Source organism: Sycon ciliatum, chromosome 13 (assembly GCF_964019385.1).
Source record: "Sycon ciliatum chromosome 13, ocSycCili1.1, whole genome shotgun sequence".
In the NCBI taxonomy this organism is placed as follows: Eukaryota; Metazoa; Porifera; class Calcarea; order Leucosolenida; family Sycettidae; genus Sycon; species Sycon ciliatum.
This window is the reverse complement of record NC_088655.1, coordinates 11,321,666-11,344,582: the sequence shown is the minus strand read 5'-3', so window position 1 is coordinate 11,344,582 and position 22,917 is coordinate 11,321,666. Positions and strand designations below refer to the sequence as shown.

The following is a 22,917-nucleotide window of genomic DNA, read 5'->3' as shown; positions in this document are numbered from 1 at the left end:
TCAAGACTAGTCACCAAAATTTAATATCGACACCATGGAAGACTCCCGTTTACTACTCCGCTATCCGCTCTAGGGATCGAGCCCATCGCCGGTGGCGAATCAGTTCATTAGATCAACAGCTCTATCAGGAGTTTTCACTATCCCGTTCGAGCCCAAAGAAACTCTCGAGAGAGCTGAAGGTCAACAATTGCCATCAACTGCTGAACTTCTGCAGGTCGAATCCGCGAAAGACTTGGCAAGGGATTAACGACCTTAGTGGTCGGAAGAAGGACACACCGCTGTTGCAACCTATTGGCAGCTTGAGTCAGCAATTCGGAGATGTCGTGACAGATGATGAGATCCCACTCGGCCAGCTCGCCTTGTGCCTCCCGCTGATCCATACCTGGAAATGTCACTCACTGGATTCAAGCCCGCCACCTGTGAGGAGGTGTTTAAACCTCTGCAGGCTATTGACGACCGGAAAGCAACCGGCAGTGATGGAGTTCCGTGCAGCATACTGAATCACTGCGCCCGTGCTCTAGCTCCTTCTCTAACCATCCGCATCAATGCCTCAGTGGCTGAGGGGCGAGTACCCAGCTCTCTTTTAAAAGCTAGCAAATGTACGTCCATTTTTCAAATCCGGTGACCCATCTATCCCAAAGAACTATAGGCCGATCTCGCTGCTCCCAGTAGTGTCAACGGTCATGGAGAAGATCGTCATCAAGTGGCTTTGCCAGTTTGTCCACGCGGAACATCTACTTCCCGACAACCAGTTCGCCTTCCGTCCTCACCACTCGACGGAGGACGCCATCACCGTTGCCATCGAAAGCCTTTTCACTACCACAAACCACAACCAGCATTGTGGCCTTGTCTAAGTCGACATGTGCAAGACCTTTGAAACCGTTACGTTAACCACCAAGCGATGGTGAAGGAGCTCCATGATATTGGTATAGTCTCAGTTGCCCTCGATTGGTTCGTGGACTACCTCAGTGGCAGACACCAGAGAGTAGCCTTAGCCGACGGGGAAGTCTCTGATACGACTAGCTGCACGTGCCGTGTTCCACAGGGCAGTGTCTTGGGGCCTGTACTCTTCTCCCTTTACACAAGGAGCGCAGTGCAGTATGCGTCACCAGCGCTGGTTCTGATGTTTGCTGACGATATCATGATCTACACCAGCAGTTCTGATGTAGCTACCATCAACCGTGTACTCTCCATTGCAGTGCCCGGAGTTGCACAATTTCTGGCAGACAAGGGGTTAATCCTGAACGCGCAAAAAAACCCAGGTTCTGGGCATCTCCGCCGGAAGGCGGAACAGACTAGAGCTTGAAGTTACATGTCGTTGCACTCCTCTGGCTCAAACCAGCACAGCGAAATACCTTGGTATTTGTCTGGACGAGCGCTTGCGCTGGTCAGGTCAAGTTGCTGCTGTAGTGAAGAAGGTGTCCTACAAATTCCGAGTCTTGCGCGACATCAGAGCAGACATTACCCGTGCGCAGTCCCTCCTTTACTACACAGCTCTTATCCTGCCTGACCTACTCTACGCCTCGAACGCCTACTTCGCCAGCCTTTCAGCAAGCTTCAAACAGATCCTCATCAGACTGGACAAGCGCTGCATCCGCTGTATCACAACCTAGCCCTCACGTGCCCACACTATGCAGCTGTATGCCCAGCTCGGCATCTGTCCACCTGTCGAGCGGGCGGATTGCAAGTTGCGGCTACTCGTACACCGTGTTCTTCACGGCAATGTCAGTTTGCTGCTCAATCACGCCTGGAATACAGTTCACTGCCCCATGCCACCAGAGGTCAGGATGCCTGCAATTTGCCCCTTCCCAACATTCGCAGTACTTCGGGATCTCAGAGACCAGTTTTTGCCCATACCACAGTCATGCCCTACCACATGCCGATTCAAGCGTCTATTGAAAGTTTACTTTCATGGCTAATGCTAGGATGTTCCCTATCCCGAGAACTCTCCATACTCACTGTTTTCTTTACTCCACCTATCCCGGCTATCCTATATTTTATCCGTTTGGGGATGATTGTCCTTGGATTTGCAATGCATTCATAAAAAAACGCGCAATAGATGTACTCGGAATCTCACAGCCTAGCATTCCCCTCTAGTTGTCCTGCCATAGCACATCTCAATTCTCACGTCCATTGAAAGTTTACTTTCATCACCAAGGTTAACCCTTTATTGGCTGGCATATACATTGATCGAACACCGATGTTCGATGGGGTAGGCATTTTGAAATTATCGTAACTTGGTCCAATCTCGGTCTTTCGGAGGAATCGAAATATGTAGGTCGAAGAGAAAACTCTCAGCTGTCGCCTCGAACAATTTTCAAAGCGATACAATAAGCGGTTCTTGAGTTATAGCACTCGTAATGTTGGTCCCGGGAAATTTGCGCTCAGAGGGCGATGCGTGGGTCAGCGGCCGGGATTTTCCCTGCTTACGTCACCTGTTGACAAGACTACACCGATTCAACTTCAAAAGCATGTTCCCGGGAGTCTCTACGAAAAAAATTGAGTTTGATACGAGCAACAGGAGTGAAATGGTGGATAGAGATTGATCTCGAGCGTGAGCCCAGCGCTGGTGGGCCTTCCCTGGCTTGCAGCGCTGGGCCAGTGCATCCCGTGGAGTCGAGTGTGCGCTCATTGCACTCCTCTCGGCAAGGCCTTTCCAGGATGCCCAAGATCGTGGAAGTTGTCCAATGCAAACAAAAGTTACGTCCAATTTAGGTACAGGTTTGGCGATTGCGTGGGCTTGTTTATATTTTAATCGGCCAATAAAGGGTTAAGATGATTTAAGGAGAGATTCCTAGACTCACTGTTTTCTTCACTCCCCTTAATCCAGGTTAACTAATCTTGTTCTTAATCTTTTCTCCCTTTCCATCGTCATCATAACATTGAGCATGATTGCCCGTTTGACTTGCGATGTAAAATAAAAGCAATAAAATACAACGGATCAGTCGGGAAAGTGAACTGCTTGAAAAGGGACAAAACGCCAGACTACTATCTTGATTATTTGAAATGATCTGTACATGTAAATGTGCATGCAGACCGATTAGAGCATCGAGAAAACTCGAAAAATGATCCTCCCAGCAATTGGAATCGAGTTTGATAATAATTTATTTCGAATTTTGCTCCCCTACAATGCACAGGGTTTTTAGTAGTCTAGATACAGTGCAACGAGTGTTAGTTTCCAAGATCTTTACAAGACTGGCGAACACTAAATGTCATGAAGAAAGTGAAGAGAAAGGAGGTTTATATAGGAAAGAGATTGTGATAGAAGACTGTGCAATGAAGTTTGTTGTTTTGTTAGATATCTGACGTGTGCTGTTTGGAAGAAGTGTTTGGATGCAAACAGAACTTACAAGAGATGAGTAAAGACTACTTTTCTACAATAGCGTTGTAGGCGAGGAGTGCGTAACATCAAAAGATGTCGTAATGTGTATTGGAACTATGCTAGCCAAACATTACGTAATTATTATGGTAGCGAAGTACGTGTAGTAGGTATTACAATGTGTGCGAGAGTATGGTGAATCAGTGTTTGTGATGATGAGGAAAATATGACGTGTACATGCAAACAAATGATGATGTCATGATGCGAGAACGTCAGAGACGCTACAGAGCTCCCCTCCTAGTGAATGAGTAATGAGCGATAACTAGCGCGATAAAGTGAGAGCAAGCAAATGGGATAAGCGAGAGAGTGTCAGAAATAGGCGGGAAATCTGACTTGACGACCAGCTCGTGTTTGGCGTGGCGGAGGCACGTCGAATGCGAGCGATGGCGTCGGCTTGGTCGGATGGCAATGGTCGACAGACTGGTTGTCATGGAATGCGGGTTTGAGTCGGTCGATGGATACTGTGTCGGAGCGGCCGTTGAGGTCGAGGCGGAAGTACTTATCATGACGTTCCAGGACTCGGTGTGGACCAGTGTAAGGACGTTGGAGGGGCGTTCGTGTTGCATCTGTGCGAATGAAGACATGAGAGCATGTCGAGAGGTCAGCTGGAATGGACGGATGCTGGGTGGGTGGCTTGCGGGGTTGTGTAGGGCGGAGCTCGGACATGGCTTGTTTGAGGCGGCTGACATAGGACGTCGGATCCGGAAATGGCTCAGGCTCGTCAGTGAGGAAAGCACTTGGCAGGCGGAGGTGGCAACCGTAGACCATTTCTGCAACTGAGCAGTTGAGGTCAGCCTTCAGGGAGGAGCGAATGCCGAGCAGGACTAGTGGCAGATGTTCCGTCCAGCGCTGTGGATTGTCGGAAGCTCGGAGTGCAGCTTTCAGTTGTCTGTGAAAGCGCTCTACCATGCCGTTGGCAGCAGGGTGGTAAGCCGTTGTACGAATGCGAGATGTGCCAAGTAGTGACATGAGCGATGACCACAGGGATGACTCAAATTGGGCACCTCGGTCGGTTGTGAGCACAGTGGGAACACCAAATCGGGCGACCCAGGTGGCAACAAACTGGCGAGCGACGGTTTCGGCTGTAATGTCGGGAATAGGTACTGCTTCGGGCCAGCGAGTAAAGCGATCTACCATCGTCAAGAGGTAGCGAGACTCACTAGAAGATGGAAGCGGGCCTACGATGTCGACATGGACATGGGAGAAACGGGCATCAGGTTGCTTGAATGCACTTACGGGAGATGTGGTGTGGCGTTGAACTTTAGACTGCTGACAAGCGTGGCAGGTACGACACCACTCACTAATATCCTTGTTCATCGCGGGCCAGACGTAGCGAGCTGTAATCAGGTGCCTGGTAGCGCGGGTACCAGGGTGGGAGAGGCCGTGAAGCGAATTGAAAACAGCACGGCGCAGCTTGGCAGGTACATACGGGCGGGCAGACGCAGTAGAGGTGTCACAGATGAGCGAGTGATCAGTCATGGGCAGAGCTATAGATTGCCAGCATAGTGAAGTGGATGGATCCTTACCAGGACTGGGCAAGTCTGGATCATCTTGTTGAGCGGCGGCAAAGGAAGCTGTGTCAATGGCAGTGATGGCAGAGACGGGCTCATCGGGTAGGTGGCATCGTGACAGTGCATCAGCGGCAGCATTCTGAGAACCCTTGACATGACGAATATCTGTCGTGAACTCAGCAATGTACGACAAATGGCGCTGTTGACGCGGGCTGTGGGTCTGTGAACGGCTGTGGATGGCATGTGTCAGAGGCTTGTGATCGGTGCACACATGGAAGACACGCCCTTCCAGGAAGTGTCGGAAATGCTTAATGGCTAGGTAAATAGCGAGGAGCTCTCGACAGAAGGTGCTGTAGCGTGTCTCAGCAGGCTTTAACTTGCGTGAAAAGAAGGCAACAGGATAACACTCACCATCTAGCTCTTGTTGGAGGACGGCACCAACAGCAATGTCTGAAGCGTCGACCATCAAGCTGTAGGCGGCATCCGGGCGAGGATGGTGAAGTGTGATGGCCTCAGTGAACGCAGCTTTGACATCATTGAAAGCAGCGATTGCCGAGTCGGACCAGACGAGCGCGCCTTTGGTGCGGTGGCGTTTCTCAAGCATAGCGTGCAGAGGTGCGAGCTTAGCAGCAAGATGTGGCTGAAATCGGTGATAGAACGTGACGAAGCCGATGAACTCACGGAGCTTACGAACACTAGCTGGCTGTGGGAATTCACGAATGGCGGTCATGCGAGCGTCGAGAGGTCGGATACCTGAGGCAGTCACGTGATGTCCCAGGAAGTCAAGCTCATCCTGGCCGAACTGCGACTTCCGGACGTTGATCAAGATGCCATGTGAAGCAAGGCGGGAGAATATGCAGCGAAGGTGGGCCATATGTTCAGCGGGTGAGGCGCTAGCAATGAGCAAGTCATCCAGATATGCAAAGCAGAAGGGAAGGTCTGAAACTACCTGGTCAATGAAGCGTTGGAATGTCTGGGCTGCGTTGCGAAGGCCAAAGGGCATGCGGACAAACTCAAACAGTCCAAAGGGGGTGGTGATGGCAGTTTTCGAGATGTCGTAAGGGTGCACAGGAATGTGGTGGTATGCACGGACGAGGTCAATCTTAGAGAAGATGATCTTGTCATGCAGGTGGGACGTGAAGTCTTGAATATGCGGGATGGGATAGCGGTCGGGGATCGTGCAGTCATTCAAGGCTCGGTAATCACCACAGGGTCGCCAGTCACCGGATTTCTTTGGCACCATATGCAGAGGGGATGACCATGCTCTAGAGGAGGGACGAATAATGCCTAAATCTAACATGTGTTGGAACTCACACTTAGCGACAGCAAGGCGGTCGGGTGCCAGACGGCGAGGCTTAGCGTGGACGGGGTGGCCATCTGTGACTATGCGGTGTGTCACATTGTGCTTGACAGGCGAGTCACCAGTGGTCGGTCGGACAAGGTCAGGAAACTCACTCAGCAGGGCAGAATACTCACTAGGGCTATCAGTGTCCAGCAGGTTGGTAGCGGAGGTGCTGACATCCGAGGCGGATCCGACAACGGCAAGTTGAGTAGTGGAATCCCGGAGACATCTGGCGGCCAGGTCGACAGTGAGCTGGAAGTGGCCAAGGAAATCCGCACCCAGGATCGGATAGCTGCCGTCAGCAACGACGAAGACCCATTTGAAAGTGCGTCGGAGACCTAAGTCTAAATCTAGCAGCTGCTGACCGTACGTGGCGATGCTGCTCTGATTCGCTGCACGGAGACGAGGACTATTGCGATGAACACGACGAGACAGAGTTACGAATGACGGAGGAAGAACACTGACGGCGGCGCCGGTGTCGACAAGGAACTCGACGGACTGGGAGCGATCCTTGACGAATAGTAGGCGACCGGTAGCGGTATTCGAGGGACCAACCACACTAGCGGTCGCGACTAGTGGCTGGCCTTCCCGTTTCCCGACAGGAATCGGCAGGGGTCTCGGCATTTGTTCGCCTTCGCACCGAACGCACGGTGATACCAGCAAAGGTCGTCGTGATTGTCACGGCCGGGAGACCTGGAGGCACTTGGGTGGCGTGACGGTGGCCCGGGACTACGCTCTCGTTGGCGGCCACGCTGGGAAGGGGCACCGGTGTCACGGGTCATCACATTCACAGCGGACGTCAGCTTGGCGAGTTCAGCTCGGAGCTGGGCCATCTCAACCCTGTCAGCGGTGCAGGCCTGTTCCGCATCTGTGGACGCTGTAGATCTACATGATAAGGCCGTACTAGACCGAGCAGGGGCTGCACTCAGAGCGTGAACACTTGTACCGGTGAGTGGGGTTGAGCACGTGCTATCAACCATCTATTCTTGTCAGCAAGCGCGGCGAGGTCGGCCAGGCTGAGGCACCAGTCACGGGCAAACGCTGTACAAACAGCTCGCGCAGGATAGTCGGGTCTAGAGACTTACTGCCCGAAAGCGAGCGGAAGCGGAAGAACCAGCGTTGCTGGACATATTGCACTTTACTCACGTCGGAGGTCACCAATTTAGTAGTCTAGATACAGTGCAACGAGTGTTAGTTTCCAAGATCTTTACAAGACTGGCGAACACTAAATGTCATGAAGAAAGTGAAGAGAAAGGAGGTTTATATAGGAAAGAGATTGTGATAGAAGACTGTGCAATGAAGTTTGTTGTTTTGTTAGATATCTGACGTGTGCTGTTTGGAAGAAGTGTTTGGATGCAAACAGAACTTACAAGAGATGAGTAAAGACTACTTTTCTACAATAGCGTTGTAGGCGAGGAGTGCGTAACATCAAAAGATGTCGTAATGTGTATTGGAACTATGCTAGCCAAACATTACGTAATTATTATGGTAGCGAAGTACGTGTAGTAGGTATTACAATGTGTGCGAGAGTATGGTGAATCAGTGTTTGTGATGATGAGGAAAATATGACGTGTACATGCAAACGAATGATGATGTCATGATGCGAGAACGTCAGAGACGCTACAGGTTTACTGAAAATGTACACGTTCGTAAGGTTTGCCACTACAGTCGATACCAGGGTACATGTACGTGTGTTTTCAGACTGTTCCGATCTGCAGCCATGGGCAAGGTTGAATACTGGTATGTGTGTGTGTGTAGCCATACATTAGTGGTGACAATGGAACAAAGAAACTAGGGAATGGTTAACACGTTCGTATTCTACTGAACCAAGCGACATTTAGTCTTATAATTACCAAGAAGCATGCAGTTTGAATGGGAGTTATCTAAGCCCATCATCGAGAAACAGAGGGTACCAGGTTCAAGATTCAAGTCCTTGCTTGGACGCGGATGTCGAGTAAAGATGTTTTCCAGCCTTTGCTGTGACCCACAGTTAATTGGGAACCCGTAGCCTGGTACGAGGGAAATATGGGGGCAGCGATTTGTATTTTCGGTCTTTGACCACTTTGCTGATGGGCTGATCCACTCTCTCCTACCGCTTTAGGAGCCGCATCTGCGCTCCACATCTTTCACAGCGCGGTGGCGGTCCTACTGATGCTGAAAACTCAGTGTAACTGAGTCTCGAGCGAACTGTGAAATTGTGTTAGCCAAAAAGACAGATAAATGTACGTGAAAGTGCCCCTGGTACTGTCCTGTAAAGATCCCCCTCTCAACACCACACGTAACGTGATCTAGAAACATTGCCGCTTTAAAAAGGCCGAGAATAGAGGAGAGGCGGCAACATTATTTGCACTGCAGTACAGATAATTACAGATATATTTGGAAAACAGAAGCTGATTAGCTTCCCTAAAAAGGAAAATAACTAGCCACATAGCACGTATTACTAGTCACCAAAATATGCAAGCTTAAAAGAAAGAAGGAATCAAAGTGTGTCTGCTGTACCTCTGAGTTGTATGGTTCTACGCGATCTTCAGACACCAGCCTTCCTCCAAGCGTTTGTTAGAGACTGAATCACTCTGGACATGCATGTAGGTGTATGGAGCACTGTCATGAGCAACCACAACTGTCTCTGAGTGTTACCAAATTATATACGTTGTATAGGCAGTACAGTGGAAAGGAAAGAGGGAAGGGTACACTATCCGTGAACAATGACAGCAGTAGTAACGCAGAGAAGACTAGCAGTAGGAAGCACATCACTTGGTTTCAGATAAAATGATGCACATTGTATGACCTACAATCATGCATGTTACGGAGCACAAAACACAAATGACGTGGCAGAAGTCGTGTGATCTGTTGCTACGGGTAGTTGACGACCACCTGGCCCCCAATCAGCGGCGCAACGTCCCGATACTGCTGGACGAAATAAACAGCATGAGAAACCAGAAATGTTGGTTCATTTATGCTTCAAATCCAGATGTACACAAATTCAAACATAAACAACGCCTTGTATAGTGTGAAACTCCCCTCAACAAACAAACAGCCACAAGAACAACAACTATAACAAAAATAACAACAACAACATCAACATCAATTTCATTATAGTAAAATTGGAGCTTTCTTTCCCCTCTTGGACCCTTCCAAACCTGAGTCTTCCAAGTTGGAAAGTTATTGGTTTTGACCTTGGAGAAGTGTTAGAGGTAGGTTTCTGTTCGTTGAATGTCCCAGCAGTCCCTGTCAGTTTTGTGTCATTTTTCGCACTCGCTGGCCGTATTATTATTATTATCATGATCTGGATACGTAGGTGGACAGTTAGTCACAACTCGTATCATGTTGTCCTTCTAATTTATTACCTTAATAGGGTACTTGTACAATTTAAGAAGAAAACATTTAAAAGATTATTGTGAAGAGGTTATTTTTTAAGAAGTCCGAGTAGAAGCACACCAAACGGGTACTTTTAGAGAAGGGGGGGGGGCAATCAGGAAGTGAGAAAACCTAGAAGAAGGAATCTATACCTGTGGATATGAGATTAAATATGCCGGCTATCTCTATCTTTCTTTCTTTCTATATGTCTATCACACACACTCTCCCTCTCTCTCTCGATCGATTCTTCCCCCTCTGACCAGTTTTTTTACTCATTTTTCAATAACGTGGCTGGCTCACCTGGAGCACAGGAAAACACAACATGATGGGGACGCTTCCTTACCGCCACAGGTGGAGGCCGATGATGGAAATGGCTGATTGTTAGCGGAACAATAGTAACCGAGGCCGCCAACCAACACACATAGTACATCGCTCCGAACCTCAGTCCGTTCTCTAGATCGTTCACCACGTAGAACATGGAAGCTGCAAATCCAGTTCCCAAAATGGAGCATACTGTATTTTGAAAAGGAAAGCAGAGACCAAGAAACAAATTCGTCAAGTACTAGTACTCCAATATCAATATACTACTTGAAAGCGAACTTAGAAGTTGCGACTTCGGTGGTAATAGTCATGACTACTTGAAAGCATAGCTGTAACGCGTGAGAGTAGGTGTAATTTGGTTCACCGTGGGCTTATTCGTCACGACGGGTGCTTAGTTTATATTGGTTTGTAAAGTAAAGTAAAATAATTTCAAGGTCGCGTGACAGTTGGCTGGAGGCCGGGCTTTCCCCATATGCCGCATAACGTGCATGTATATGTATGCGCCTTGAGTCTCGAGGTTAGTGGCGCTCCTACGAATTCGGAACACTTGGTCTAACCGAATCTTCTGGCCACCGTGCAATTGAATTATTCATAAGTTGATTGATGGAAAAGGGGAAAGCCTTGACTGTCACCACCAGGAATCGAAACAAAGACCTTCGTTTGAAGCCAGCGATGCTCTAACCACTGAGCTATGGTGTAGCTGTCATCGCAGCAGAGACCATTCAACATTTTGCAGGCTTCGAAACTTACAATTGCATGCATAGGGTAGATACAGAGCTCACTGATTTGTCAGTTTAGGGCACTCTGGCAAGGTACGTTCGGGCCTGTTTTCCATCTGGGTCTTATTTTTCATTGCTATCAGGTTCGGCCTCATTTTCTCTGTGCTGGCGGATGAGTCCACAACGAACGAAACAGTTCTGTCTGCAGATTTAGTAATTACATGTATATTAAAGTTATCTGATGGAGAGCCAATGATTAATTTATAGAAAAGAAAAAAGGACCAAGGAACGACAAGCAACTGTAAGCTGTTAGCCAGTTAGTTGTTGAACGTCAGTACCGTCGGTCAGTGTCGTGCAATGGTATCACAAGACCTTATTGTTTAATAGCTTGTGGTGTTAGTGGACAGTCTAGCGTAACTTGATCCTTTTTCTTTTCTATAAAATAATATTTAAAAAAAGTCTCTATCTTCTTGGTTGTGGTGGACTTACGTGCAAGTCCTAGCATAATTCTGGGCACCAAGAACAGGTTGGATCTATGAGGATTCGGTGACGCGAGTCGCATCTCTAGGAAAATTGAAGAGAAAAATCCAGCCCCGAGAGCCAGTGCGCTAAGAATGCATCCAGCCTCCGCAGCTTCCAGCCAAACTGTAGAGATAGGAAAAGTAAAGAACGATCGCATCATTGCCCCTATACTTATAACATGATTTGTTCTACGTATAATCACGCAGTTGGACACCATTGGAAACTAACGATGTTAACTGGCAAGACGGCATCCACACCAAGAACATTCTACTCGTATTAGCAAACACATGCAATGTTGGTACCCCTGTCTGGTGATAGCCGCTGCGTGAAACTGTGAGCCACACCAATGTGGGTTTAGTTTCCTCCCTTACTAAACGTGTAAGAAGATATGCACCTGGGGCACCAAGCACTCTGTCCAGCTGTAGCATAGCGCTGCAAAACCAGAAAGCATGCTCAATGGGTAAGAGTATTGGTGGAAAATGGAAATGTCTTTTTCCTATCGTTGCGTGCAGCTACGCGTTGGGAATGTGATTCAGCCTTATTGCGACATGGAGTGGACAGATGTGATGCTGGTTTTGCACCCATCCCGATGCCACTTATGTAAAATATCTGCAACTAGGATGGTAGTGGAGGCGGTCAAGACAGGGCTAGGGCTTGGACTGGAGAGAGCGCTTACGTAAGTTGGGGTAGAGTAAATTCTTTGGTCACTACTCTTCTGCAGCAAATCACAACAGAACCTACCAGGAATATTGTCATCATCATCATCATCGACGTTGCGTGCTAAAAGGTTGAGAGCCACGCAACGTTTCACATGACCGAGCTCCCCACCGGATCTCGATATGCAAAACCTCCAAAGCCCAACACTAACAGTTTCTTTTTCATCCCCGAGTGTTGCGGACGCTACATACCACCTGGGGACAGCTGTAACATGAAGAACAAGAACAACAAACGAAGAAGATCAGCATTCGCTATGTACATAATGTTTATCTATATCACATTTCCAGGGCTTTTTGTACTGGGAACACAGCCCTACAAAGAGACATGTCGAGATAAACACATAACAAGACACAGGGGATGTAGGGACGACGTGCCGATAGACAGGGAGCAACTCGACCGACCAGAGGTCTTGACGATAGCGTTGCAACCTTGCAGCGAAAACAAGAGGGCATGTACATGTACATTATATCGGTAATAACACAAATCATTGTCATCAAACCGTCACTTTTACACGAACTGGATCCGAATGCGCCATCCGATTGGCGTCATTGTCCATGATTTCGTTATTCATAGCACTGCACCCTCGTATATTGATCTGTACGTAATTTGTCAGCATCTGTACACATTCAGTAACTTTCGAAGATAGCGTGGTCCAAACTTCATCAGAGACTTACTGATCACAGGATTGTTGGGCTCTTGGGCTGAGAGATCGAAAACCATTCCTATGAGTGAGTTCGCTATCCTAAATAATTGCTCAATCTGCGGCCAGAACTATTTTCGTCCTTTGTGGACTACTAGGCGCAGCACAGCTAAAATGAGGCCGAACCTGATAGCAATGAAAAATAAATTTTCCAAAGCCATAGTATTTATACCAGGCCCGAACGTACATGTATCTTACCAGAGTGCTCAAACTGACAAGTCAGTGAGCTCTCCATAACGCAAACAGCAAAGGCTCTACCTCACACGAGAGTGCTCAACTGCTAAAAAGAGCAGGAGCGAAAGAATTATCAGTCTTTCTTATGTCCCGATGGCGTTTGGATGTAATAAGGCTGGCTTGGCCGCCTCATCTACGATCAACTGGGTACTCACTGCTCGGAGCGAGGATAATATGGATACAGATAACGCGGTTCGATCTCTCGTCGGGAATTGGTCGTCAGACTTGTCACCTCATCTTCTCCGGAATGGGCTTTTGCCACGCTGGTATAATCAGGAATGGTGGTGGCCTGACAGGAGCGAACTATCTTTAATTAAGCTGGGTGTGTTTCTCAACACATAAAAGTAATCCGGTGGTAACGCGGATGTGCCAACTAATACCGGTATTACTTTACTTTTGAACAACAGCATAAAGGTGATGTGAACCATGTCAAATGAAAAAAACAATGCTTCAGTGCCCTGTTTGCAACTGCCGCAACACCAATCAATAGTTCATGACTCTTTTTGCCGGAACGTTTAGACAAACTCATTTTTGCTTACCAGAGAAGGCCACCACCATTGCAAAAGCTGTGGCAATCGTCCCGAGAAGCAGGATGAAGCGAACTACATTGCTTGCCATCTTCAACGTTCAGCAGGCGTTGATACCTGTGCTATGGTGAGGGTGTCTAACGCGATGTAAACTTCTCCCTGGACCAAGGCAGTCTAGGTGTGCTCAACACTGCTGCACTGGTACAACGCTCAAGGGATCAAGACAACCGATGTTGCCAGCCACTGCGGATTTCCACTGCTCTTGCTCTTGCTTTCGCTGACACGTTTATGAAAGGAGGATTTAGTACGCCCGCATGTGCTTATGATAATACTCCCGGACTCGCCTGGTAGGTCTATCTCGGGTACATTGTCTGATCCCTAGATGAATGCATGTCACTAAAGTATGGATCGTGTGTATCAGTGCGCAGCGTTCTGCTTGTTGTACACCTGCACAATGCGAATGCATCGTGACTTCTCAAGACTGGCTGCGCTGGCCATCACGGGCACGCTTCTCACAGCCTTCCTTGGCTCTCCGTATCATTCTCAGCCTTCTTGCTCCTGGCTATGCAGATGACACAGACTCGGGTACTATAGTAAGCGTCCTCTCGAACTGGTAAGTTAACATGTACACGGCAGTCAACTTAGTGATCAAGGAGATAGCAATGCGAGTTTTCATACCATAATGGTAAGTGCTATGATAGACTAGTAACTGCCCTCACCTCAATTTTACCAAACTGAGTGTCTAGGTACTCAAGCCTACTTGGCATGGGGGACATTCAGTTGCCAAAAGATGGGGTTTTCAAGTGTTCGCAGAGGCCACCAGCCAGTCTCAGGGGGTTCGGTCAACAGGCTATTGAGGCCACTGAGCAATTAAGTAAGCAGATTGGTTTCATTGACGGTACCACCAACACGGAAATCGATTCAAGGATTCACTACGACCATATTCACGCACATCCTTGGAGATAAGCCCGTCTACCTGCAATGCACTCCAGCGAACTGAGTTGCATGCACGCACAGCAAGGAAAGCAAATGCACCTTGGTATTTAATTAACCCTAGCAGAAATTCTATCAATGGTTCCGGCAGCATGCCCTTAACCTTGGTCGGGTTATACTGGGCCAGGAAAGAGTACGTAATAGCGTTCATGCAGATGTACATGTACATGTATTATCAAGCTGCTAACACAATGGAACAACCAACGAGAATGGATATAGACTACTCGCTTAAGAATATACCGATACCTACGGAGAAGGAGTACAAGAAGAGCCTCATCGTGCGAGTTGAGGAGGTGATTAAATAAGAGATTGAGATGGAAGGCCTTTTTCTATCTAACTGTGAGGCCAAGGAGATCGCAACAGCGGGAACCGGGGAGCGCATGATTTTGTCATCCCTTTTCCTCGCGCTATTGAAATGTACCTCCATCACCTTTGGCCCCTTCTCCCCTTCTCCCCTTCTCCGTATATATTCTAGTGATTGTAAGTCTTGGTAATATGCTGTCTGATGAAGTGAGTTGACACGAAACTTGGAGTAACAGCGGAATGAGACTTGTTTGATTCATTGCTGTGTAATATTTGTATTATGTACATGTAGACATGAAGTGTATTTCGAAAAGGAAATGGCATACATATACTTCCGAATTAATAGTATGCCAGTCATACATGTATGCCGATATGGCAGACGTAGAGTATGTATACTTCGAAGTATTTTTTACATGAACGAGGTGGAAACAATAATTTCAAAATAGCCTTAAACAGGATACATGCATGCAGTCCTTGATGACTTCGTTGATGTGTGGTGAATGAAAAATGCCAGACTACAATCTTGATCATTTTATCTCAACTGCACATGCGGCGCTGATGAGTGCACAAAGAACGAAACAGTTCAGTCCGCAGATTGAGTATTATCTGTACACGTAAATGCGGGACAAGTATCTCCCCGCAATTGGAGTCGAAGTGGATAACAATTTATTGCGGATATCGCTCCCCTACAATGTACAGGGTTTATTGATAATGTGCATGTAGATTTCCTGTACGCAAGGCTTGCCACTGCAGTTGATGTCAGAGTACATGTACATAATGAGTGTGTTTTCAGACTGTTGTGAGCTGAAACCATGGGCCATGTTGAATATATGTGTGTCGCAAAACATTAGTGGTGAAAATGGAACAAAGAAGCTAGGGAACGATACTTAGAATCTAGGTTAACAAATTATGCTTCTACTGAACTCACGCTACATTTTAAAAGTCATAAAAATACCAAGAAGCAGCAGGTACAATAGAATTGTCTATGAACATGATCGGGAAGCAGAGCCAGAGGGTACCAGGTTCAAGTCCTGCTTGGAAGCGGAAGGATATTTTCCAGCGGTGCTGCGACCCTCAGTTAATTGGGTACTCGTGGCCTGGTGCGAGAGAATCATGGAGGCAACACATGGGATTTTCGGTATTTGAACAATTCTCTGATTGGCTGATCTACTCACCTCCTACCGCTTTAGGAGCTGCGTCTACGCCTTCGATCTTCTCAGGGTGGGGGCCTTCCTACTGAGGCTGAAAACTCACTCTAACTGAATCTCAAACGAACCGTGAAATGTTTATTTTAAGAATGAAGGTACGTAACGTTTCCATAAGGCTGTGCTGTAAGGATCCCTGCTCTCCATATCACACGTAAGGTTATCTAGTATCATTGCCGCTTTGCAGATGTCGAGAATGGAGGAAAGGCGGCAACATGGTGTGCCCTGCAGTACCGGAGTTACAAAAATGTACATGAAACAGAAGCCCATTAGTGTCCGTAGCAAGGAAATGTACTAACAACATAGCACGTAATACTAGGTTGTACTTACTAAATAAAACACAATTAATAAATTAGGAGAGAAGAAGGTGAAGTACGTAAGACTCGAGTAAGTGTGAACTAATAACAGGGGTATTGTGAGCTGCCTTCGGGAACGGACACGATTATTTACGTCTATTTTACTTAGCAGGGGTGGGTGAAGAAAAAAATAGAATGAGGAGGAGAGAATTAACGAAAGTGAAGTAAGAGACTATGAGAGGGTGCATTGTGAACTTTCAAAATAGAAGAAATCAAAGCGTTTGTGCTGTAACTCTGCGTTCCAGTTTTCTACTGATCATTAGAGCGCAACATGTCTTCCAGTGTGCGTACTAGGCTCTGCTGCTAGGTGTATGGAGCACTGCCACGAGCAAACACAACTCTGGTCGAGTGCTGACAAATGATAAATAGGCAGGGCAGTGGAAAGGCAAGAGGGAAGGCTACACTATCCGCGAACAATGAATGTGTAGCAGAGAACACTAGGAGTAAGTGGAACATCTCTTGGTTCAGAAAAAAATGAGTCGCATACGTAAAAATATGTATGTTATTGTGCACAAAACACAAACGCCAGAGCAGAAGTGATTTGATCTCTTGTTACGGGTAGTTGACGACCTCTTGAGTTTCCAGCAGCTGTGGACCCAGTCGATGCCGCTGGACACAATGAATAGCATTAGAATTGCAAAAAGGTTGGTCCATTAGTTCTTCAAATCCAGATGTATGCAATTTAAAACAAAACCGTCCCACCCACCTGTACGGTGTACATCTCCCCTCAACAAAAAACAACAATAAGAACAACAACAACAACAATCGCAGCAAGAGGAAAAACAACAAATAGTTCAAGGGAGCCTTCATCTGCATCAGCCATCTTAGCAACCTTGATTATGACGTTGCTGATGTTTATGACAGCAAGGGCGACAATATCAACCCCATGGTCAGGCTTGATCGTTTTCTCTCCATGGAGTGGTGTGAGAAGTAGGAAAGTCCTTTTCAACTTCCTTCATCTCAGCATGTTCGTTTATATGGTTTCCCATAATGTTCCTATCGCTCAGCTCACCCTCCCCGTTCTGCTGGTGTATTCTTCACCGTTTGAGTTTCTGATCGATTAAAAAATGAAGAAAAAAATGATGGCCTTACTGCCATTACTCGCTTTCGTGACCACAAGCACTAACCTCTAGCGTTAAGGCATTGAAGTGGAAATGACAGAGAATGCTGGCCATAATCGCAGCCCCTGTGGCAGCCCAGCACATGTAGAACATCGTCCCCAGCTCGCAGACTATGATTTCACAGAACAGCTCCGAGTAGTATGCGACCACGGATACGCCAGTCGCCCCGGTGAAGCATGCTGCAGGAAGAGAAAAAAATAGTGCGTACACAAATAGAAATAATGGGTTGGAACCAGTAACGGGACTCCATCAATACAACCTCGGTACGCTTCCTGAAAATCGAGATCCGAGTGTCAAATCCAGCTCATGTTGCCTCCCCCTGATAAAACACAACACGGGGAAATAATATGTTCTGAAAGACTGCACAACTGGAGTGAACGATGCAAACAGAAGCCAGCACTGGATGTCTTGCATTCCTCATACTCGGATACTGAGCCAGTAATAAAAATTAATGTAAAAAAGAGAAGAAACACATGAGAACGAGTTATGCAGCGACTATCCACGACTGTAACGAGATTATAAACGGTCAGAAAGTGCGATATTAGGGCACAAAACTGACAGGCTACTGAGACATTCAGCGACCCGAGACCTAGCTCTAACACATATCCAGTGCGCAAACTAACAGCCTTCCAACTTGGAAGGTTCATGGTTACGTAGAACCGAGGAGGGGAAGGTGAGCGCAGCGAAAATGTGCACAAGCTAAGTCCCGCGGCAACAAAGAATGCCGACTGTTACAGGACGATGATGAGACCAGTTAATAACATGACAAAGCGGTCTGACTACAATTCGAAGCAGCAAAGCAACACACCACCCAACCTAGGTGGGTCAGCAATATCAAAGATAAAGGAAAGGGGAAGCTTTGCAAAAAAGAATTGTACAAAACCGGACGCCAATATCTAACGGTGCTCCTCATGCATGACACTATTGTGGACGAGATGACTACAATAAAGTAGTTCCACACGACGTCCGTTTTGCCGTGTTGTTAGTGACGGCTCATCAGGTGTGCAAAATTTAAACTCGGATACTGAGCCAGTAATAAAATGTAAAAATGAGAAGAAAACCATGAGAACGAGTTATGCAGCAACTATTCACGACGATCCACGAGTTATGCAGCAACTATCCACGTTCTGACCGTTTATCATCTCGTTACAGTCGTGGATAGTTGATGCATAACTCGTTCTCATGTGTTTCTTCTCTGTTTTACATAACTCATACTAGTAGTCATTTGACGAAATGATTGGCCTCCACCCAAGATTTCATGAATAGCTATCATTACTTTTATGGCCAGCTGGCCTAAACGATTTGGGTCAAGAACGACCTGTGCCGGCCCGGCGTGAATGAAACTTGAACTGAAGGAGTCTTTTCTCTCTGGTTGCCGGCCTATTACGCCCGCTATCACTTGGTCCCGCTCTTTGGTGCCTCTGTGTACCGCTGTGTTTGACAAAACCACCAGATTGAGTGTGGAAATGCAGTGGTGTATTGGGTGTCAGCGAGTTGACGGGAAACGTGTTATGAATTAGGAAGCTGCGTGAGGTGTTCTTCAGAATTTAAAAGAGATCAGAAAATGAGTAATTGCAATACCAGCTTTAACAGACCATACCTCCTGCTGCTAGGAAGGACTTCGGCAGTATAAATATGACGGCAGATCGTTGAGGAGTCAAAGGGGGAATGCAACAGCAGCATTGCACTACCAATGCGGAGAGAAGTCCAAGCCAAAGGCATATGGCACTGAGAATAGAGCATGTTTCAGCACTTCGCCAGGACGCTGCAGAGAAAATTGTAGTCAACAGAAAACATAAATAAAAATAAATAAATTCGACGGGTTCGCGTACCGGGCAGGTCAAGAACAAGGAGTCGTACAACTCCCTGGTCAAGAACCACCTTTCCGCTTCCGTGGGACGCCACTACCCCATGATCAGGCGTCAGATGCGGCTCCTAAACGGTGGGGGAGGATAGATCAGATCCACCAACCATAGGCCAAAGGCCTAAATCCCATTCGCCACATCCACAGAAAACATAGCATGCATATAAATCACAACCCGAAAAAAAACATTTGGCATGGATAGACGACAGGTGACCTGATCAATTCTCATGATTTTGTATAGAATTTTTACAACGGACGCCCGTACTATTAAGATATCCGCTTTAATGCCATAAGCACATTTTGTGTTTGACCTCACCAGCATCTTCTCTCCTGCCACGTAAAGTGCTTACCTACCACCCCCCCCCCCCCCGCCCCTACCCTACCCCCTACCCCACCCAACCTACTCATAGTCTGGCTCACAAAATTCTCGCCCCTGAAAATGGTTTGTCCAATGCAAATGAGTCACATGGGTGCGAATCACTGGCGTACATTGCAAACATCGGCCTTAACACCAACTGAGCAATTTTCTGTTCTGTAAACGAAATTGTGTAATCAAGGAATGAGAGAATACATTTTACGAAAGGTCCAAGCTAGTTTAACTGAAAGCTGGTACATCGTAAGAAATATGGGGCGAGATGAGGTTCTTATCAAGTTACCTAGAACAATACAGAATGCCGCAGAAGGTAATATCTGGTATGGATCCACAGCTTACGTGGTACATCCTCGATTGACTCGTCAGGATGGCCGTAGATACTTGCGCACTGCGTTTTTTTGCCGTCTAAATCGAAGCAAACCCTCCAGAGCCCTATTAGGGTACGGAGCCTCTCGTCGTCAACCGTTCCGGTGTTTACAATCCAGGACGGGACAACTGGAGTAAGATACAATACAAACCCAAATTTTTATTTATTTTATTTTTTTTATACTATGTCCACAACCCTAGAAAGTAATAGAGGTAATAAAAGAGACAAAGACAAAAGACAAAGACAACAAAGGAGTAGTAGGTGCTACAAGAGCTGTGCTAGTCAGACGCAGTGCACTCCATTGCTCGAGCGTATTCCATCGAACTGCGTTTGACTTGCGATGTACAATAAAAACAAATACAACAAATATGCACAAAAGCTAAGTGGCGGAGCAATATTGGCCTATATTCAAGATCTCTGGTTCTACTTTTCTAGTCTTTTAAACCGCGATACTCTTCCTATAGTACATGATTGTATTGTTATGTTATGCACTAAGCAGGAAAACACCCAAATCACCTACACCTACAATGTGTGCGCACAACATAACTGTAGACAGTGTGGAGGAAGGAACGCACAATTCCTAGTAGGCCTGGTGATACGAGTAGGAGTCGTCCTGCCAAATTTTTGCTCTGCAGAAGGGTCAAGCGAACCAATAATAATTATTGACTGCTCCAGTATCCGGAACACAAGATGATTTGCATAGTTATAGTACACTGTACTGCCTTCTACTCCGCAAACGATAAAGCTCTTATAAGACGCTATCATGGGGCTGCTTGCCTGCCAAACTGACCAGACGATATGCATTTCCGCCTATTGTAATCTAATGGGCATGGCACAATGTAGGAGTATGTCGTGTAGACTAAACCACAGTTGGGGTGTCTTTTGCTTGCTCCACGTTGGTTCCGCCGCACAGGCCGTTGTGTGAAACTTACCGGAAGTGGCGATGACCATCCCGAGAGCGCCACCCGCAAGAATAAGTACCAGTAGAAATCTGGCTGTGTTTGCATCCATCTTCGCAGGTCGGTCGGAAAGTGGAAAACTGTTTGGAAGAGGGGAGTGAGGGAGAGAGATAGGGGGTTGAGAGGGTAGAGAGAGAAAGAGAGAGAGAGAGAGAGAGAGAGAGAGAGAGAGAGAGAGAGGGAAAGGAGATGAAGTTTCTGCTAGTAGACCAGGCCAACGCCTGTCGGCTAAGCGTTTATGCTAGAGACAGTAATATAGAGTACCTCACGAAATCCACAGCCTCGACGTAGTTGCGTGCTTAGAACAAGAGTTTTGTCACAAGAGTAAGAACACACTCGCTGGCTTCTTTGTATAACAACAGGATGGCCAAGGTGTGTGTTCCACAGCCGAGTAAAGCGCGATGATCGAAGCACAATAGAGGTTATGCGAATGACGTCACGAGGAGCGCCAAGGCGGCTGCGAGTGGCAGGGGTGGCAAAATGAAGTCGTTTCTGCTTGAACTATTTTTTACTAGTCTTTGAGAGGAAAAGTAAAATTTGTTGTTGGTTGTCGACATATCGTTCCTCAATTTTATTTTGATTTCCGCTGGTGTCTCGCTTGCTGAAGTTTTTAGCCTTCAACATGCCGAAGAGTTGTGCAGCCGTCGGATGTAGCAATCGTGCCGATCCTGGAACGGCTGTGAAGTTTTACAAGTTTCCTGTAGAGGACGAGCGGCGCAAACTATGGGTTGCGGCTATGAGACGAGAGAATTGGAAGCCAACTGACAGTAGCAGGATCTGTTCAGACCATTTCGTAGGCGCAGAGAAGAGCAACGATCCACTATCTCCCGCTTACGTTCCGAAACTTTTTGAACATGTCAGGACTCCTGTAAAGCGTAAAGCGGAGAGGGATTTGGTGGCATATGAACGCCGAGCGAAGCGGAAGCTGACGTTCGAGGAGAGCAAGACGCAGACACCAGTGAAAGTGGACGCCTCCGGGAATGACTTCACAGAGGCAATGGCAGATTTGCCTGGTGCCTATGGTGCAGAGGTAGAGTCTGATCCTGTAGCAGTCTCCAGTGTCTCATCGCAGACTGACATGGATATGGAGCACTTGACGCGGCTGGAGGAGACAAACAACTGTTTGGTCCTGGAAAGCAAACGGATGCCACACGCTCCAGGACAAGGTGACACCTTGTCAATCGAGTCGTTTGAGAAAGACAACGCGAAGGTGCTCTTCTACACTGGTTTGCAGTCTTTTGGGACCATGATGGGCATATTTGAACACGTGAGGAAGAGAGTTCCACAGCACCACCGCCACACTCTCTCTCTCTTCCAGCAGTTCTTGATTGTTCTCATGAAGCTTCGGCTGAATTGTCGGGACCAAGACTTGGCGTACAGATTCGGCATTCACCAGTCGACCGTGTGCCAGATTTTCCAGCGCTGGATCCGGGTGATGCATGTGATGCTGGGACCACTTGTAAAATGGCCGGAAAGGGACGAACTACGCAAAACTCTGCCACTTGAATTTCGTAAGCATTTCCCGGGCTGTGCTGTCATTATTGACTGCTTTGAAGTTTTTTGTGAACGACCTTCTGATCTGATGGCAAGAGCTCAAACGTACTCTCACTATAAAAGCCATAACACTGCAAAGTTTTTGATTGGCGTAGCGCCACAAGGTGTCATTACATTTATTTCGCATGCATGGGGCGGGAGAGCCTCAGACAAGTTCATCACAGAGCACTGCGGTCTGCTTAGTCACCTAAATCCGGGTGACCAGGTGCTGGCTGACCGTGGTTTCACTGTTGAAGACAGCGTTGGCATGTTCTGCGCAGAGTTGGTGATGCCCCCATTTACGAAGGGGAAGAAGCAACTCTCCAGGCTGAAATTGGACAGTGCTCGACAAGTGTCACGCGTCCGTATCCATGTGGAGCGAGTGATTGGAATGCTTCGCCAGAAATACACGATCCTCTCTGGCACTTTGCCCATTGCTTTCCTCATGCATGACGATAAAGCTACATCATGTGCATTCATTGACAAGGTTGTCACCGTCTGCTGTGCTCTGTAA

The 22,917-nt window shown here is 47.3% G+C and overlaps 3 protein-coding genes across 4 annotated transcripts; 1 reads left to right on the top strand and 2 right to left on the bottom strand.

The window, feature by feature from the left end:
• Positions 1-8,516: 8,516 nt before the first annotated feature.
• Positions 8,517-13,620, bottom strand: LOC135829381 (uncharacterized). 2 transcript variants are annotated; one of them, XM_065341784.1, is made up of 5 exons: positions 13,342-13,620; positions 11,893-12,072; positions 11,119-11,274; positions 9,933-10,102; positions 8,517-9,142 (listed from the first exon to the last, which is right to left on the bottom strand). In XM_065341784.1, exons 1-5 carry the CDS (start codon positions 13,418-13,420, stop codon positions 9,086-9,088), a joined length of 642 nt encoding a protein of 213 aa, XP_065197856.1. In that variant the 5' UTR covers positions 13,421-13,620; the 3' UTR covers positions 8,517-9,085. The 2 variants fall into 2 exon arrangements, with proteins under 2 accessions (XP_065197856.1, XP_065197857.1); XM_065341785.1 differs by having other exon boundaries at positions 8,517-9,139.
• Positions 13,621-16,020: 2,400 nt separating this feature from the next.
• Positions 16,021-21,279, bottom strand: LOC135830154 (uncharacterized). The gene is made up of 6 exons (XM_065342557.1): positions 21,135-21,279; positions 20,844-20,950; positions 19,884-20,039; positions 18,908-19,072; positions 17,314-17,486; positions 16,021-16,795 (listed from the first exon to the last, which is right to left on the bottom strand). The coding sequence occupies exons 2-6, from the start codon at positions 20,920-20,922 to the stop codon at positions 16,739-16,741; spliced, it is 630 nt and encodes a 209-aa protein (XP_065198629.1). The 5' UTR covers positions 20,923-20,950; positions 21,135-21,279; the 3' UTR covers positions 16,021-16,738.
• Positions 21,280-21,492: 213 nt separating this feature from the next.
• LOC135829180 (uncharacterized) lies at positions 21,493-22,917 on the top strand. Its single transcript, XM_065341584.1, has one exon. The coding sequence runs from the start codon at positions 21,493-21,495 to the stop codon at positions 22,915-22,917; it is 1,425 nt and encodes a 474-aa protein (XP_065197656.1).